The 18958-nt window shown below is 35.3% G+C and overlaps 2 protein-coding genes across 4 annotated transcripts; one reads left to right on the forward strand and one right to left on the reverse strand.

Moving 5' to 3' along the window:
• Positions 1–2028: 2028 nt before the first annotated feature.
• Positions 2029–5590, reverse strand: LOC120428258 (uncharacterized). 3 transcript variants are annotated; one of them, XM_039593247.2, is made up of 6 exons: positions 5419–5590; positions 3704–3980; positions 3348–3638; positions 3248–3268; positions 2451–3178; positions 2029–2383 (listed from the first exon to the last, which is right to left on the reverse strand). In XM_039593247.2, exons 2-6 carry the CDS (start codon positions 3968–3970, stop codon positions 2032–2034), a joined length of 1659 nt encoding a protein of 552 aa, XP_039449181.1. In that variant the 5' UTR covers positions 3971–3980; positions 5419–5590; the 3' UTR covers positions 2029–2031. The 3 variants fall into 3 exon arrangements, with proteins under 3 accessions (XP_039449181.1, XP_039449182.1, XP_039449183.1); XM_039593248.2 differs by lacking the exon at positions 5419–5590 and adding an exon at positions 4044–4066; XM_039593249.2 differs by lacking the exon at positions 3248–3268 and having other exon boundaries at positions 5419–5589.
• Positions 5591–16016: 10426 nt separating this feature from the next.
• Positions 16017–18944, forward strand: LOC120428256 (probable ATP-dependent RNA helicase DDX27). The gene is made up of 5 exons (XM_039593246.2): positions 16017–16248; positions 16309–17160; positions 17350–18185; positions 18243–18674; positions 18736–18944. Exons 1-5 carry the CDS (start codon positions 16096–16098, stop codon positions 18884–18886), a joined length of 2424 nt encoding a protein of 807 aa, XP_039449180.1. The 5' UTR covers positions 16017–16095; the 3' UTR covers positions 18887–18944.
• Positions 18945–18958: the final 14 nt, after the last annotated feature.

Below are 18958 nucleotides of genomic sequence, written 5' to 3' on the forward strand. Positions count from 1 at the left end.
AAATTTTGTAATTTTTATAATTAAAAAAGAATAAAATTTCAAAAATTTAAAACATTTCAAAAATTTCATAAATATCAGGAATTCATTACTTTTATGTATTTCATAAATTCACAAACTTAATAAAATTTATAAATCACAAAAAAATAAAATAGGAGAAATTTTAGTTTTATTGAAAATGTTAGAAAAAAAAACAAACATAAATTTTAAAATTATTTTAAATTCTCAAAAACATTACAGATTTCAAAAATTTTAAATTCCAGAAGATTTTAAAATAAAAAAAATAAAATTTTAAAAGCATTTGTTTTTATTAATTAAATAAAAAAATCATAAAAACCCAAGTTCTCAAATAGATTAAAAATATGGAAAACTATAAATTGAGAAATCTTGATTGTGGATCAAGAAATTACGATTGAAATTGTACATAATAGAAATTTCAAAAACATCAAAATAATAATACGAAAATAAATCTAAATTTAATTAGATTCATTTTTTTTTAATTACGTTTTAAAATATTCTAGAAAAAAATAATCAAAGATTAATAAAAAATTTCATATTTTTTAAAAATTTTCAAAAAGCACAAAGAAATTCAAAATGAATTTTTAAAATTCATAAATTGAATGAATTTTGTAAATTTCATAAGTTTTATGAATTTGATTAATTTCATGAGTTCAATAAATTTCAAAAAATCATAAATTATATAAATTTTATTTATTTAAAAAGAAATACAATTTTATATTTTTTTTTAATTTTGTAAATTTTATAAATTTTGTAAATTTTATAAATTTGGTAAATTTTATAAATTTAAATTTTATAAATTTTGTGAATATAAAAAAATGGAAAAAATTAAAAACTTCATAATTTGTTCTTTTTAAAATTTTATACATTTTATTTTTTTATAAATTTCTTAAATTTATTTTTTTTATAAATTTTATTTTTTTTATAAATTTTATAATTTTTTTTTTAAATTTCATAAATTTTCTACATTTTATATTTTTTTAAATTTTTATAAATTTTATGAATTTTGAAATTTTTATAAATTTCACAAATTATGAATTTTAAAAAATTGTAAATTTTATATTTTTAATTTTTTAAGATGAATTTTATATAATCTAATCCAATGAATTTTATATAAATTTAAAAAATATATAATTTTTATAAATTTTGAAATTTTTGAATTTTATAAGTTTTATAAAATTTATAAGTTTTATAAATTTTATAAGTTTTATAAATTTTATAATTAGTTCTAATTTTATAAATTTTGTAATTTTTATAATTAAAAAAGAATAAAATTTCATAAATTTAAAATGGATTTCAAAAATTTAAAACATTTCAAAAATTTCATAAATATCAGGAATTCATTACTTTTATGTATTTCATAAATTCACAAACTTAATAAATTTTATAAATCACAAAAAAATAAAATAGAAGAAATTTTAGTTTTATTGAAAATGTTAGAATTATTTTGTTTTGGTTTCATTAAACATGAAAATTCCACTCGCTGAACTTCCAAGTTTTAGAATTTAGAAATTGTCATATTTCGATTAGCATGTCAAATTTCAAGATGTTTCGGGTATTGGAATTTCAGAATTGAGGAATGAAATGAGGAAGTTTTAGAGAATTCAGCATTAGAAATATTTTAGAATTAAAAATAAGTTGCGTTAAACAGGATTAACTTTCCCCTTATATCCAGTTAAACTCCAGTCCAGTAATCAACTGAATTTTATGCGTTTTCTGGAAGGAATTTTTAAAACTCAACCCTTTTTTTTGTAACAAGTACGTTTGTGTATATATTTTGCATATCAGTTGAAGTATGTTTTTTTTACAACGCTGTTGTATCTTTTTAAATGTATACTGCTAACAAAAATAATTTCCGATGCTCAATCTAAGTACAGAAACGTATATAAGTGGAAGCATTCTCGGCGTCGAGAATGTTTCCTTTTTTTAAAGTGTGTGCTAGGCCAGGTCATTTTTTGTATCTTTTTGTTGAAATCAAAGTTTGCAAATAAGTACTGCATGTTTTTTTTGTTCTTTTTAGGACGACGAATTGTTGTAATTCTGCCGCCCTCCCAGCTCCAGCAGGTACCGATCCGGGTGGTCGATCCAGTCGGCCGCGGTCAGCTTCACCGTCCGTTGCCGTTCCGCCTCCTTAATTTGCCAGTTTTTAATGTCCAGCTGGACCTCGCGCTGCTGCGTATTGCCGCAGCCCCACACCTCGATGGAGAGGATTTTGTGCTGCAGGCCACGATGCTCCAGCTTCTCAAAGTGTTCGTCCACGATCAGGATGGGCTTGCGCGGGTCCGAGCCGGCGCGGAGCCCCTTCGGGTAGCCTCGGATGTGCGTGTTCAGGTAGAGACTTTTGGGCTTTTGCTCCAACATCACGAATCTGGAACGGGAGAAGGGGGGGGATTGTGAGTGGGTTGGAAGGATGTTTTTGTGGGTGAAGTACTGACTTGGGCAGCAACTGGACACAGCAGCTGTCCTCGGAGCCGTAGTAGAGGTGCGTTTCGCGCCACTCTTGCGCGTTGGCCACGCAAAACAGCAGGTCGTCGTCGCAGCGAAACAGGACGAGGTTCGGGCCGCGATAGCCGAGCACGTGGTGCAGGAACCGGTTCGTTCCGGCTCCGTCCTGGCGCGAGTCGTACAGCAGCGTCCAGTGGGAGGGCATCATCGAGAGGAGCTTGGCCATGAAGACCTGGGAGGCCAGGTTGGTCGAGCTCGCGTTGTGCGGCGATTGGATCGACTGCGGTCGCGAGTAGATCTGCGGCAGGGCTCCGGCCAGCAGCCACGCCTCGGACAGTGGCAACAGCGGCTGCTGGATGATCATTCTTTCGCGGTCGGCCTGCGTCAGCGGCTTGCCCGGGTTGGACGTCGTGCCGGTCGCACCGTTTGCCGCAAAGTTGGGACTGGCCTTCTCCAGGATTGGCGTTTGCAGTTCCAGGCCGTAGCTGCTTTCGCCGGCGTTGATCGCACTGATTGAAACCACGGTGTCGCTGTTGTTCTTCATGTTCTTGTCGATGATGGTCCGGTGAGAGGTGCTGAGGGCGTGCACGCAATACTTGTGGATCGGCGGAACCAACCGCGGAACGTTGTTCTCCAGCCACCGGCAAATGTAGCCCGAGCTGAGCGATTCCTTCGAAAAGAAGCACGACTGAACGACGGAATTTAGGGTGCGATCCAGCTGTGGAAGGGATAAAACAAGAATTAGAGCTGAAATCTAGCTCAAAATTTGACAATCGTGACAAATTACCGATTCCTCATCATCTTCCTTCTGATTGAATGCATAAAGGGCAAGAAACTTGTTTGAACAACCTCGTTTACAACTCCCGAAAAAAATATCAAAAACTCACCAAACGGCACGACTGCGGCCCGTCCTGGTAGGTGGACATCGACAGGTTGTAGCAGGTTCGCAGCAGTTCCTTCAAATTTTCCGGCTTGATCAGCTCGTTCTGATCGTTCAAATCGCCAAACATCTTGACGTAGCTCTCCAGAATGACCGAATCGTCCAGGATTCCGAGGAACTTTTCACACTGCTGCCGGAAGGCCGTTACCCCCAGGTGGTCCGTTTTGGCCCGGCTGCTGTGGCGCAAGTACTGGAACAGCTTCATGCCCAGATCCGGAAATTTCGGAAAAACGTAGCGCTGCAATTTTAAAAGAATTCCTTCATAAATCATGAAAAAAAAAACATCAAATTTAGAACCCTCACCGCGAAAACATCCCCGGTCACGCCGTTAATCCCGCGCTCGTCGTCGCACTTTTTGGCCAGAATCTTGCCCAGTTTGTCCACCGGATGGTACTGGGCCTGGGCGCGGTCGTGCAGATCCGCCCCACTCGCCGTGCGGCTCATGCCCTTCACCGAGGGGCCACTTCCTCCGGCAGGATGCTCCTGCACCTGCCCGTTCGGATTGGACTGAACTGCGGTGGCCACTCCGCCGGAATGTCCACCCGCCTTGCCGCTGTGAGAATTTCCCATCGCGTTCGACCTGCGAAAAAAAAAATGAGTTTAATCAGCGATAATTCGAAGCAGAGTATAGATAACGATCCACCTCCACCTCAGCAGAAATAATTCTAGCGCAGTAAAAAAAAATCTTTGTCAACAAAAAATCGAGTTGCTGGATATTTATGTGAAAGACGATATTGAGCAGCAGCGAGTTCGATGACGAAAAAGCAGGCTTCACTGAACACCAAGATCTGGTGCGCCGTGGTGCGGTTTTCGTGTCACTCTAGAAACCAAACCGAGCTGTTTATTGTCACACCATAGCAACTGTACCGAAAGCACCTTGGTACACCACCGGTGCACCCAAACTGTATAGGGACGTGGCGTTACATCGTGCTGCCACCTGGTTTTTTTAAGCGCAAGAGTGTAAAAGTGCTGAGTCATCGTCTAAAAATAGACGGCGTCCTATCTCGCCCAGCAAAATGAAGTCGATAAAGTAGTCGGTTTCGATGAGAAAAAGTGGAAAATGTGGTCTAAAAATAGCGACGCCATCCCCCTATACCAAGTATGCAACTCAACATATGGTTGATCCAAGTAAACCGGAGGCGACATTGTTTTGATTGAGGTTTGTCAGCCATCATTCACAACTTCGGGATGGCCTGGCGGTTGTTGTCTCCGTCTTTTAACCACGAGGTTCCTGGTTCAATCCTGAGTACAAATATTTTTGAGGATTTTTTTTTCAATATTTGCTGTCAAAATTACTGATTATATACATTTTTTAAGTAACTTCTTCGAACCTGCGACGCTTTAGTCAAAGAGTTAGAAAATTGAATGGATTTTTGTAGTGGAATAGAGAAAACGTCCATATTATACAGGCAGGTTTAAGTGAAAATGCCTATTTCAGGATTATATGCACGAGAAGTTAAAGTTTATATTTCATGACACTACGAAATTGTATTCCTAAAGAATTATTCTGAACAAATAAAAATCATTCAAAAATAAAATAATAAATGTCGAGGTTCGAACCAAGAACATTTTGCTTAATATTGCACTGCCTTTGACAACCACACCATTAAGAACTGTTGGGTTAGGTTGGCTTGCTAGGCATAAAGAGTTCCAAACTTCTCCCGTGTGGTAGGCGCAGAAACCATGTCAGTTTTGTGTACCCGATCCACACCGCCGTCACACCAAACTTCGGTTTCGGTGCACCGATCAAGCTACCGAGCTGTGTCGGGTTTGGGTCGTGACGAGAAATGGTGCGCATAGAAAAACCGGTATGATAGCAAACCGTTGTCGCACCCGTCTAAAGGTAAGTCTGCGAAAAAGGCAAACGAACGTCATTTTCTGCCTGGTTACTGCGCTAATCGCAAATTGAGTGAGTGGTAAAGAGAAGGAGGAGCAGCAGACGGAACACCTGATTAAGGGCAAATAAATTGGAATTTTTCAAGGGAAAATTTGCAAACTCTGCAAACCAACTAACTTACCGCGCTCAAACAAAAGCTCCAGGTAAAAACAAAGTCGCACCTCGAGGCACTTTCTACAACACGTAACAACACACAACCAGGTAGAACAAACAGGTGAAACGCGTTAAAAATTATAAAACTTGATGGAAAATCATTTTTTGCGTATTTTCGCTGCGAGAATAATGTAAAAGGACAACAACAAGCAGGGTGGAGGAGGTGGTGACAGCTGATTCATAGAGCTTTATGACGTTTCGCGTACACACACTAGCGCACCATTTGATTTTGCTGGCCGGACAAAATTTAACCTCACTTTTTTTCGTGTATGTATACGCAATACATGCGCACGTAAATAACTCTATTGAGGGCGATTGACAGTTGGCATCGTCGTCGTTGTACGATTGTACCCGGCACTGAAACGCTGATGCACGGAGAAAATCGAAATTTAGATTTTAGGCATTCTTATTTACGAATTTATTAATTTTATGAATTCTAAAAAATTAAAAGCTATATAAATTTTATGAATTTATAATCCATTTAGAATTTGAAGAATCTTGACAAAATAATGAAATTAAAGGTTTTATAAAACTGTATGTTTTTTTTCATTATTTTTTTATGGATTGAATTTTCAAAATTTTAGAAAAATAAGCTTATAGGACCTTTTTAAAAATAAAAAAAAAGCTCTTATACCTAGAATTGGTAGAATTTCAAAGAATTTTATGAATACATAGATTTAATGATTGAATTTTCAGATTTTTTTTCAATTTTATGGGCAGGAAATTTGAGAATTAGGTACTAAAGCCTTATGTAAATTTTTATGTACAACGATAAAAAAAAAAACGACATACACTCAAACCCCGATGGTTTGACACCAACTGTTGTCAAACGAACGGGGTCACTTTTTAGTTTGACACCCTTTTTACACGGAGTTCACACACACTACAAAACATTTGCTTTGATAGTGTGCGTGAGCGCCGTGTAAAAAGTGACAGTTCGTCACTTTTTAGTTTGACTTTGACCAACCAACGGGGTACAAACTAAAAAAGTGTCAAACGAAAAAGTGACCAACCACCGGGGGTTGAGTGTAAAAACATTTCTGATCACTTTTATTTTATTTTAATGCAAACATTTTTTTGACAAGACAACATTTTTTCGATGGATCAACTATGGTCTCGACTATGGTCCCCTTGGAACGAGCTGTCAAGTAAGAGCTTTTCTGTCAAGAAGGACCGCGAGGTTAATTTTTCAAAATTGATTTAAAAATCCATTTTAAACTCTTTGTGGTCGTACAAAGGGTCATTGTAATCAGAAAAATAAGCTTTATAGCTGTAAACAATAATATCAGCAACCTAAGCTTCAATTCAGGACGACTTATCGCTCGGCAAAAATAAATGCCGAGTCTCGGCCAATTATAAGGCATTCTGTCGAGTTCTTGGCAAGAAGTGACAGTTACTTTGACGAAGTTCTGCATTTTTCTGCAGAACAAATCTTGTTCTGTTTTCGGCAGAATTCTGCCGAACTCGAAAATCAAGAAAAGGTGTACGTACAAGTTTAAAGTGTTTAGAATTTTTCGTTTTGTTTTTAAATTGTAAAATTTGACAAATTTTAAAAATTATTGAAAATTTAATTTTTTTTTGAAATTTGATATTTTTTTTTGTAATTTGTAGACTTTTTTTGAGATTCTTAGAATTTATAAATTATAAAATTTTAAAAATCTATGAAAAATATATTTATTTTTTAAATATACTTTGTAAGAATTATTTTTTAATTAAGTTCTTTTTTTTCGAATTTTTATCATTTAATTTAAAGATTATTAAAACCTAATATATAGGGATATTAAGATAAAAAATTTTTATTTAAGTCTGTTGGATTTTTAAACTGAATAAAAATATTTTCAAGAAATTTTCATTAGAAATTATTTTTTTTTAAATTCAGTTCAATTTTAGGTTTTTTTAACAAATTTTCAAAATTTTCAGAAAAGCATGAGTTTTTAGAATTTTAAAAAAATTAAAGACATTAATCAAGTAACAATGAGTTCATTTAGGTACATAACAGGGTTTGGAGTTCCTTTCAGCTGTGTGTTACATTGTAGTTCAATCGAAGGCAATATTACCACAGAGAACAGATGTATATCATTGAACAAACAGCATTGAAAAACGTGTGTAAAAATTCAAACCAAAATACGTTGAAAAGAGCTAGGGTGTGCACCATCCGCCTAGATAGCGCCACTTCCAAAATCATGATGGCCTACAGTAGCAGAACGTTGGACCATCTAATCACTGCATAAAACATTCCGTACGAACGACATTAGACCAATGTCTGACTGCCCTTCATCAGAGGGTTGCAATTTTACGCGCCAAAGAAGGTAAACAAAACGAAATCGGACATAACATGTGTAAAGGGACTATTTTAAGTTGTCGCTTGAAAAATCATTTTTGAATGATTTTTTGTTATGTTTTTGTTAATGTTATTGCATTTTTGCATTATTTTTAGTCAACTGGAATTATACAGAAGTGAATTTTATATTTAAACAAGGTTAACATTTATTTTCTTTCGAAATTATTGAGCCTTTTTCATTGTAAGGTCAAGTATTCTCAGCCGCGACGGTGGCGCCGCCAAGCGTATCCTGCACACTCTAATTTCTTTGATGCAAGATTGTATGCAACGCATTTTTTTAGTTTACACGGTTTACACACAAGTTAGAACCAAGATGTACATCTCTAGAGTTTTTTTTGATTAGGTCCTATAAACATATGAAAGACAATGGTTTATTGGTCCTTTTCAAAAAAAACTCTGGATCTGTTCTCTGTGATATTACTTATAACTATTGAATAGACAACAGCAAGAAAAAGTTTTCAAAAAACTTATAGAAAGAAATTATTAAGTTTTTGAGTTTTCTAATTTTTAAGGTTTTTAAGAATTATTAGAAGTATTTAAATTTATAAATAAGCTGAATTTCAGTTCAACTTGCTGATTTTTACACCACGGTAGTTCGGCGGCCGTAACCTTCTGTCAGTCGAAGCAAAGGAGAAACTTGATTTTATCTCGCAATAAGGAATATTTTATTAAATTAAAAAAAAATTACAAATTATTGAAAACTTTGTGATTTGTAAATTTTGTGATTTTTTTAATTACTTTTGCAATTTTTTAAATTTTATATTTTCCAACGTTTTTTAAATTGATAAATATTAAAAAATATTTTATTTTATTTTAAATTCTAAGTATTTCTATTTTTTTAAACGTTTTATAAGTTAAGAATTTGGAAATTTCGATTTTTGTTAGATTTTTTAGAGTTTGTTAAAAAAAATTGAATTTGTTGAATTTTTAAACTTGTTGGAGGCTCTTTGAAATTTGTTAAAAAATTAGAAATTCTTACAAATTTTTTTATAACTTTATTTTATTATTTTTTATTTTATAAGAAGTTTTAGATTTCTTTTTAATCTTTTAAGCATGCATGTTTAGAATTTTAAAAAATGTTCAGAATGTTAAGTATTTTCAGTTTTTTTTCTTTAATTTGGAGAATTTTAAAAAAATGCTGCATTTTCAGAATTTCATAAAATTTATGGATTTTTAGAATTTCTAAAAAGTGAATTCTTCGAATTTTTTGATTTATTGCATTTGATTGAATTTATAGATTTTTTATACTTCATAGATTTTTTATATTTAAATAATACTTTATTAGAAGTTCTGTTTTATTTTCATGTTTTAAATTTTTTAACCGCCGGCAGTTGCATACGTGTACTTTGTACACACTTTGTAAGGGCACTTGTATGAAACGCCAAAACACGCGACTTCCAGAAGGATGTATAATTAATAAATCTAAAAAAATATAAAAAAAATATTTTTTAAGAATGTTAAAATGTTTTAGAAATTTTATTTTTCAATCTAGGAAACTTTAAAACTTGAAAATGATAGTTTCAAGAGTTTGCTGAATTTTTAAATTTGTTGACATTTTAAATTTGTTAATTTTTTAAAACCCATACATTTTTAATTTTTTTGAAAGATTAAAATTTTAAGAATTTCATTTTCTTTTGCAGTTTTGATTGTTTTTCAGGAACAACTTTCATTTCTACCACTCAAATCCGGTGCTATTTTTTTAGACTTTTCAAAACTTTAATAAATTTAAAAATCTTACACTTTTCGATTTTTTGTATTTTTTTAGGATTATAAAAAATATATAATCTTTAGTTTTTGGGAAATAAAGATTGTTGGTTTCAAAAATTAAAAAAATACTCAAAATTTATATGAACAAAAGAAATTATTTATAAATCACCCCTTGAAATCTAACTTTCGCCGACGGCCATGGCGGCGGCCGCGACGGCGGAGAGTGAGTGGACGGAGCACAGGACCGAGGATGGAAGGCCGTTCTACTGGAACGCGGCCATGAAGAAAAGTGTGTGGGAGAAGCCGGACGGGTTCCAACCCAAAACGCAGGCGGCGACGGGCATGGAGGTGGAAGACTCCGAAGGAGGAGGAGAGGACGGGGGCGAATTTCGTCCCGTGATCAAGGTTCGGCGCAGGAAGGCTAAGGAGGAGATCAACGACGGCAATGGCCAGGAAGTGGAGAAACTGCTCAGCAACAACAAGTTCAGCCCGCTAGCGGAGAAGAGCAACAACAACAACAATGCGAACCCAGCAGCAGAAAAAACCACCCCCGTGGTACCAGCACCCGGCAAGTCGGCCGGGGAGAAGAAGCAGCCGCCGCTGGTGGTGAAAGAAACGAGTTTCGCCCGCCTTGCGAAGGTGATGTCGACATGTGATGTCCAGCCGGAACACAAACTGACGCGGTACGGCACCAAAATTACGTGCTTCTCGAGCGACGACTTCGACACGGTGCAAGCTCACCTGAAGAAGAACAAGGTGCAGTTCTATACGCACGGAAAGCGCAGTGCGAGACCGCACCGGGTAGTAATGCGAGGTCTCCCGAACGCGGAACCGGATTACGTCAAGGAGCTGCTCAAGACGGAACATCAGCTGGACGTCTTGGCAGTACACGCCATCAGGCGGAAGCAGCAGCTTCCCGCCATCGATGAGACGCCTTTCATCGTGCTCTTCCCCAAGGGTCACACCAGTCTGAAAGAGTTGAGTAGCAAGGTAAAGAAAGTGGGACCAGTCGTCGTCCGGTGGGTGGCCTACCGGAGCAAAGAACCGCACGTGACCCAGTGCAAGAACTGCTTGCAGTTCGGTCACGGAACCAGTAACTGCCATCTCAAGCCCAGGTGCAGCAGCTGTGGGGGTGCCCACAGCACGGAAAAGTGCAAAGCAGAAGAAAACCAAGCCAAGAAGTGTGTCAACTGCTCTGGATCCCACGAGGGTCTGGACCGCAGCTGTCCCAAACGTGCGCAGTTCATCCAGTCGAGGCAGCAGGCGTCCAAGCCGAAGCCGCCAGCATGGAAGAAGGACAAACAGACTCCGGCAGGAGCCGCGTTCACCGCGGCGGATTTTCCTCCGCTACCTGGAGCCGTGCCGTCCGTCGGGACGGAAGATAAACAGCCTCGTCCCGCAGGAAGAAGTCGAGAAAATACTGGCGCCGGCGCCGGTGCAACCCCGAAGGAGCAACAAGGTGAACGGAAGCTGTACAGCGAGTCGGAGCTGTGGACTATTTACCGGGAATACAGAGTTCGCTTGAGCCAGTGCAAGACACCCGAGGAACAGATTGACGTGATCGCACACTTGCTGACACATGGCACGAGAAAATAATCATCTTATTCAATTACGGTTTTTATTTTACTATTTATTATTTTTGTACTAATGATCCTCGGTCCTAACCTGGTCACAGCACCTAAAAGGACCTAATAAAAGGCTGATACGCAGATGGGAAGGAACGCAAAACTCCATACAAAAAAACGCCCAAGAAACGGTCAAGGAAAGGGTCACGAAAAGATTTTTCTTAAGTGGTACGCAGCTGAAAAGTAACAGAAACGGAAAGATTGCGTTTGACGTTTCTTCGCGCGGTGCTTGTTTATAATATGTTTTGATGAAAAAATCAAAGAATTGTAATTTTTCTTTTTGAATGCGACTGATAATTACTACCGTTTTAATAATTTTGTATTGGAGATAATATATAATATTGTGCGATCAGTACCTAGCTGGACTCGGTCACTGGAAACGACCGGCGACTCAGTGACCGAAAGCATAATTTTCAAAATTATAATCTCTTCCCCCCTCACTTCGTCTCACCATCCAGCTGCAGCTTTGTTGACAAACAAACGGAGCACGCGGTCGCATGATGGCGGCATCGAGCCAGAATTAGGGGTGATCATGTGATTAAAAATGAAAGTTTTTTCAAGAAAAATAAGATTTTTCCGACCGAATAAAAAATTGCGAGCATGTTCAAACAATTTTTCCTGATGTCGGAGAAGTGATAAAAAAGCAAAATTTTAGTCCATAATTTTTCTATAAATTGATTTTTTTCACTCCAACTGGGAACCCCTAGGTCTATCCACGACCGTTTCCAATGACCGTGAGAAGAAGCCAGAAAATCCAGCTACGAGCTAAATCCACAATAATTTTTAAAATTCCCGCCGAATCTCAAAAAGCAGAATATTGAATTGAATATTGAAACAGAATATTGAAACCATTTCGGTCGAAATGGATTAAAAAAAGAAGTTGTCTTTATAGATGTCGGCCATCGTGTCACCAACAATTTATTGCTAGTACCAACCAGCTACCTCTGGATTATGAGTCCCCTGCACTGTCCGATTTATCCACACTCGCGGGACCAAAATGAAGTAAATCAGAGTGAAATTAAACTTGACAATAATCATACAAATATATATGTTCTTACTGAAAATACAATAATAATCTGAAATTTTGAAATCCAACCAAACAACAAATTCAAAAATGTGAAAAAAAACAAACATTTCAGAAATTTAAAATAACATTTTAAATTTATAATAATAATAAAAAAAATTTCAACAAAAATCTGAAATTTGGAAAATCAAAATTAAAATTATGCAGAATTGAATTATTATTCAATTTTGAATTAAAATTAACGTTTTTATGAATTCCATAGATCAAAAATGTTAAAATTCGAAACGAATGTACAAGCCGAAATTCCAAAAGTTTTAAAAATCGGAAATATAGAAATTCGTAAATACAAATTTATGAAAACCTCGAAATTATAACAATCAATAACTCTATTTCTTCCAAAATTAAAAAATTTAGAATGAAAATTTAAGAATAAAGAAATTAAGAAATTCAAAACATATAAAAATTTAGAAATAAAAAAATTTAAAATTTAAGAATTAAAAAATTTAAAATTTAAGAATTTATGAATTTAGGAATTTAGGAATCTAAGAATTTAAGAATTTAAGAATTTAAGAATTTAAGAATTTAAGAATTTAAGAATTTAAGAATTTAAGAATTTAAGAATTTAAGAATTTAAGAATTTAAGAATTTAAGAATTTAAGAATTTAAGAATTTAAGAATTTAAGAATTTAAGAATTTAAGAATTTAAGAATTTAAGAATTTAAGAATTTAAGAATTTAAGAATTTAAGAATTTAAGAATTTAAGAATTTAAGAATTTAAGAATTTAAGAATTTAAGAATTTAAGAATTTAAGAATTTAAGAATTTAAGAATTTAAGAATTTAAGAATTTAAGAATTTAAGAATTTAAGAATTTAAGAATTTAAGAATTTAAGAATTTAAGAATTTAAGAATTTAAGAATTTAAGAATTTAAGAATTTAAGAATTTAAGAATTTAAGAATTTAAGAATTTAAGAATTTAAGAATTTAAGAATTTAAGAATTTAAGAATTTAAGAATTTAAGAATTTAAGAATTTAAGAATTTAAGAATTTAAGAATTTAAGAATTTAAGAATTTAAGAATTTAATAATTTAAGAATTTAAGAATTTAAGAATTTAAGAATTTAAGAATATAAGAATTTAAGAATTTAAGAATTTAAGAATTTAAGAATTTAAGAATTTAAGAATTTAAGAATTTAAGAATTTAAGAATTTAAGAATTTAAGAATTTAAGAATTTAAGAATTTAAGAATTTAAGAATTTAAGAATTTAAGAATTTAAGAATTTAAGAATTTAAGAATTTAAGAATTTAAGAATTTAAGAATTTAAGAATTTAAGAATTAAAGAATTAAAGAATTAAAGAATTAAAGAATTAAAGAATTAAAGAATTAAAGAATTAAAGAATTAAAGAATTAAAGAATTAAAGAATTAAAGAATTAAAGAATTAAAGAATTAAAGAATTAAAGAATTAAAGAATTAAAGAATTAAAGAATTAAAGAATTAAAGAATTAAAGAATTTAAGAATTAAAGAATTAAAGAATTAAAGAATTTAAGAATTTAAGAATTTAAGAATTTAAGAATTTAAGAATTTAAGAATTTAAGAATTTAAGAATTTAAGAATTTAAGAATTTAAGAATTTAAGAATTTAAGAATTTAAGAATTTAAGAATTTAAGAATTTAAGAATTTAAGAATTTAAGAATTTAAGAATTTAAGAATTTAAGAATTTAAGAATTTAAGAATTTAAGAATTTAAGAATTTAAGAATTTAAGAATTTAAGAATTTAAGAATTTAAGAATTTAAGAATTTAAGAATTTAAGAATTTAAGAATTTAAGAATTTAAGAATTTAAGAATTTAAGAATTTAAGAATTTAAGAATTTAAGAATTTAAGAATTTAAGAATTTAAGAATTTAAGAATTTAAGAATTTAAGAATTTAAGAATTTAAGAATTTAAGAATTTAAGAATTTAAGAATTTAAGAATTTAAGAATTTAAGAATTTAAGAATTTAAGAATTTAAGAATTTAAGAATTTAAGAATTTAAGAATTTAAGAATTTAAGAATTTAAGAATTTAAGAATTTAAGAATTTAAGAATTTAAGAATTTAAGAATTTAAGAATTTAAGAATTTAAGAATTTAAGAATTTAAGAATTTAAGAATTTAAGAATTTAAGAATTTAAGAATTTAAGAATTTAAGAATTTAAGAATTTAAGAATTTAAGAATTTAAGAATTTAAGAATTTAAGAATTTAAGAATTTAAGAATTTAAGAATTTAAGAATTTAAGAATTTAAGAATTTAAGAATTTAAGAATTTAAGAATTTAAGAATTTAAGAATTTAAGAATTTAAGGATTTAAAAATTTAATAACTTCAGAAAAAAATTAAACATTTGTACCAGCCGTATTTTATAACTTAAAAATTTCCTAACTTCCTAATTTCCTAGTTTCCGAATTTCCTTATTTCCTAATTTCCATACTTCCAAAATTCCTGATTTCTTAACTTCCTAACTTCCTTAACTCCTAATTTCCTAGTTTCCTAATTTCCGAACTTCCTAATTTCCTGATTTCCTAATTTCCTAACTTCTTAATTTACTAACTCCCTAACTTCTTAATTTCCTAATTTCATAGTTTCCTGATATCCTAATTTCCCAATTTCCTAACTTCCTAACTTCCACACTTCCTTATATTCTTATTCCTAACTTCCTAATTTCCAAATTTCCTAACTTCCTAATTTCCTAATTTCCTAACTTCCTAATTTCCTAACATATTATTTTCCTAATTTCACGATTTTCTAATTTCTGAATTTCCTATTTCCATTATTTCATAATTTCCTAATTTCCTAGCTTCCTAATTTCTTAACATATTAATTTCATAATTTCTTAACTTCCTAACTTCCTAAACTCCTAATTTCCTAGTTTCCTAATTTCCTCATTTCCTAATTTCCTAACTTCCTAACATCCTAATTTCCTTACATATTAATTTTCTAATTTCTTGATTTCCTTGATTCATAATTTCATAATTTTCTTATTTTCTTTATTTTACTAATTTGCTAATATCATAATTTCCAAATTTCCTAATTCCCTTGTTTCCTAATTTTCTATTTTTTTAATTTCCTTATTTCATAATTACATATTATTTTAATTTTAAGTTTTTCTTGTTTTAGAATTTAAGAATTTCTAAATTTGCTTTTATTTATTGATTTCTTTATTTTGTTTATAATTGTTGTTAAAAGTTTTAGAATAAACATTTTTAATCTATTTAATTTAAAGTTTTGAATATTTTTAATCTTTTTATTTTTTCCTCGAAAGAACCTCAAGCGCGCACACCGTCAATCATGGGCTATCTACAATCACTTAGCTTAGAACATCTAAGTAAAGTAGTTACTTAGGAAAGTACGCAACTTACGGCCGTCATCCACAATCAACTTAGAAATTTTGCTGGGCTGATATACGTTGCTATGCAGTTGTTTGTTTACCTTTGATATTGAAACGTCAACTTACCGTAGATTTTGAAATTTTTCAAACCATACGTCAGTTTCTAATTTGATTACTTTTCCATTGTAGAAGCTCGGCTTCATTTCCATTGATTCAAATTCCTAAGCTAAGTGAAATTTTCTAAGCTAAGTGATTGTAGATAGGCCATCACGCTCATACCGAACTGTCAACTTTTCTTGGGGGGGTCACGAAAAGAACACGCAACATTTCTTGACCGCGTTCCTTCCGATCAGCATACCGTACTAAAAATAAGTTATGAAGAAAAAAAAAAAAAAACCCCTTGAAATCTCCCTTCAACATTTTCAGTGCCGGGTACTACAGCAATAACAACAACCGTGTTTGACAGTTCCGAACTGACAGCTGTTCAAATGCGGCTCGCGCTGCAACATTTTGTAAACACACGTGCTAGCGACCAGTCGTGTTGAATTCGTGGTTTAGTGTTTCCTCCGAAAATCCGCTTAAAATCATGAAAAAAGACAAGAAATCCACATCCGCGAAGGTAGCGAAGAAGGTGGCACCGGCGCTCGTTCCGGAGGAGGGCAAGTTCGACCTCATCAAAACGATCAACGAGGACGACGAGGTGGAAAATCTGTCCGAAGAGTCGGACGTTGAAGTCGAGGTGAGTTAGGGCATCTCCACAGGGGTTGGTTTTGGGTTTAATTTTGGTGTTTAATTTCAGTACCAACCGTCGAAGTTGAAGAAGCAAAAGCAGGGTGATTTCGATAGTGGATTTAAGTTTGTTTCGTCGGTGAGCGAGTACAATCACGATACTTGGGATGATTTGATGAAGTTTGTGAAGAAAAAGAACCGCGGCAAGGTGGACGATAAGATTGCGAATGTGATTAAGGGTCGTTCGGGGAAGAATGCGGAGGTTTTGAACGGTGACGATGAGGTTGATCCGGATTCGTACAACGCGGAGATTGATTTGTCCGATGATGAGTTGAAGCATGATACGATGCGGACCAAGGAGAAGAAGGGCAGGAAGAGGGAGGTTTCGGAAAATGATGGCAAGGTTGAGATTGAGGATGAGGACGAAGAGCAGCAGGACTTTTTTGAGGAGGCGGGTGGGAATGAGGAGATTTCTTCGTTCTACCAGATGAATTTGTCGCGTCCGCTGATGAAGGCGATTGGGTTCCTTGGGTACATCTACCCGACGCCGATTCAGGCGGCCACGATTCCGATCGCGCTGATGGGACGCGATGTTTGCGGTTGTGCGGCGACAGGAACGGGTAAAACGGCCGCGTACATGCTGCCAACGTTGGAACGGTTGCTGTACAAACCGAGCGCGGCTCAAGCTGTGACACGGGTGTTGGTGCTGGTTCCGACGCGAGAGTTGGGCGCCCAGGTTTACCAGGTGACGAAACAGTTGACGCAGTACACGAGCATCGAGGTTGGGATTGCGATCGGTGGGTTGGACGTGAAGGCCCAGGAGGCGGTTCTGCGCACGAATCCGGACATTGTGATTGCCACGCCGGGTCGGTTGATTGACCACATCAAGAACACGCCAAGCTTCTCGCTGGACTCGATTGAGGTGGGTAATTTTTTAGATTTGTTTTGTTTTGTAGGAATTCCAATGATGAAACTTCCTTGCGCTCTGATTTATTAGGATGAGCTTAATTTAACAAACTGCCGAGCAGTATTAAATATCTGAGAATTTTGTTGTTGTAATTTTAACTATTAGATTAGAAAAGTACTTTTACTAAAATGTCTCAAATTTTAGGTCTTGATTCTCGATGAAGCTGACCGTATGCTGGACGAGTACTTTGCCGAGCAGATGAAGGAAATCATTCAGAGCTGTAGCAAATCGCGCCAGACGATGTTGTTTTCGGCTACGATGACCGATCAGGTGAAAGATCTGGCCGCGGTTTCTCTTTCCAAGCCGGTGAAGGTGTTTGTCAACAACAACCAAACGGTGGCCTTCAACCTGCGCCAGGAGTTTATCCGAATTCGCGAGAGTCGTGACGCCGACCGGGAACCCATTCTGGCGGCGCTCATCTGCCGGACGTTTCACGACCATTGCATGGTGTTTGTGCAGACCAAAAAGACCGCCCACAGGTTGAGAATTCTGCTCGGACTGTTGGGAGTGAAGGCCGGCGAGTTGCACGGAGATTTGACCCAGTCGCAGCGTTTGGAATCGCTGAAGCAGTTTAAGGACGAGCAAATCGACGTCCTCGTGGCCACCGATGTCGCCGCGCGTGGTCTCGATATCAGTGGAGTCAAAACGGTCATCAACTTCGTAATGCCCGCCACGATGGAGCATTACATCCATCGCGTTGGACGAACGGCTCGTGCGGGAAAAGCCGGTGTGTCCGTGTCGCTTGCCGGAGAGCTGGAGCGCAAGATCGTGAAGGACATTATCAAAAATGCGGTGAATCCGGTCAAAAATCGCATCATCCCGAACGAAATTGTGGAAAAGTATCGCAAGAAGGTCCAAGCGCTGGAGGAGGAAATCGAAAACGTTTTGCAGGAAGAGCACGCGGAAAAGTTGCTCCGCCAAACCGAGCAGCAGCTTAGCAAGACCGAAAACAAGCTGAAAGGCATCTCTAACGGACCGAGGTAGGTTAAATTAACAGAATAAATCGAACATCGCCAACAACTCAATTTCCTTTTCAGCCGCGAGTGGTTCCAGAACTCGCACGAGCGCCACCAGGAAAAGGAACGCCTCTCGATAAAGACGGACGAGGAAAAGGCCGAAAAGAAGAAGCAAAACAAAAACAAGCGCAAACGTGGCGGCGACGACAGCGAGGACGAGTTCGACCCGATCAAGTACCAGCAGGAAAAGAAGCAAAAGGTGGCGAAAAGGGCGAAGGCCGAAGTGGCGAAAACGCCCAAGCAGCTGGCGAAGGAACGCGCCCTGCAGGAGCTAACCAAGGTATCGATGGTGCAGGCGAAGCTGTCCAAGATCAAGAGCCGACCGTCGCGGGTGACCGCCACCGAGGAGGAGAAGGAATCGTCCAAGGGTGGCAAGCCATTCAAGCAAAAGAAGCGATCCCGCTTCGAGCGGGATCTCACCGATGTGAGCAAGAAGGGCGTGAAGAAGTTGAGGTAAAAATTGCTTAAATTAGAGTTTCATGCAGGTAAAATGACAAAAATTATCAAATTTCAGGTACGACGCAACGAAAAAGCAAAAGATGGACAAATTCGACAAGAAAAAGGTGTCCAACATGAAGATGAGCGCGGACAAGTTCCGCAACAAGAAGGGTCTCAACAAGCAGAACAAGGGCAAATCGTTCGGTCCCCGAAAGGGCAAGCGCTAAACTTTGTGTTTCGTGTAATATTTTGATACCGATTCAATATAAAAATTTATTGAAAGTTCATGCATCGTTTTC

Source organism: Culex pipiens, chromosome 2, assembly GCF_016801865.2.
Source record: "Culex pipiens pallens isolate TS chromosome 2, TS_CPP_V2, whole genome shotgun sequence".
NCBI classification, from domain to species: domain Eukaryota; kingdom Metazoa; phylum Arthropoda; class Insecta; order Diptera; family Culicidae; genus Culex; species Culex pipiens.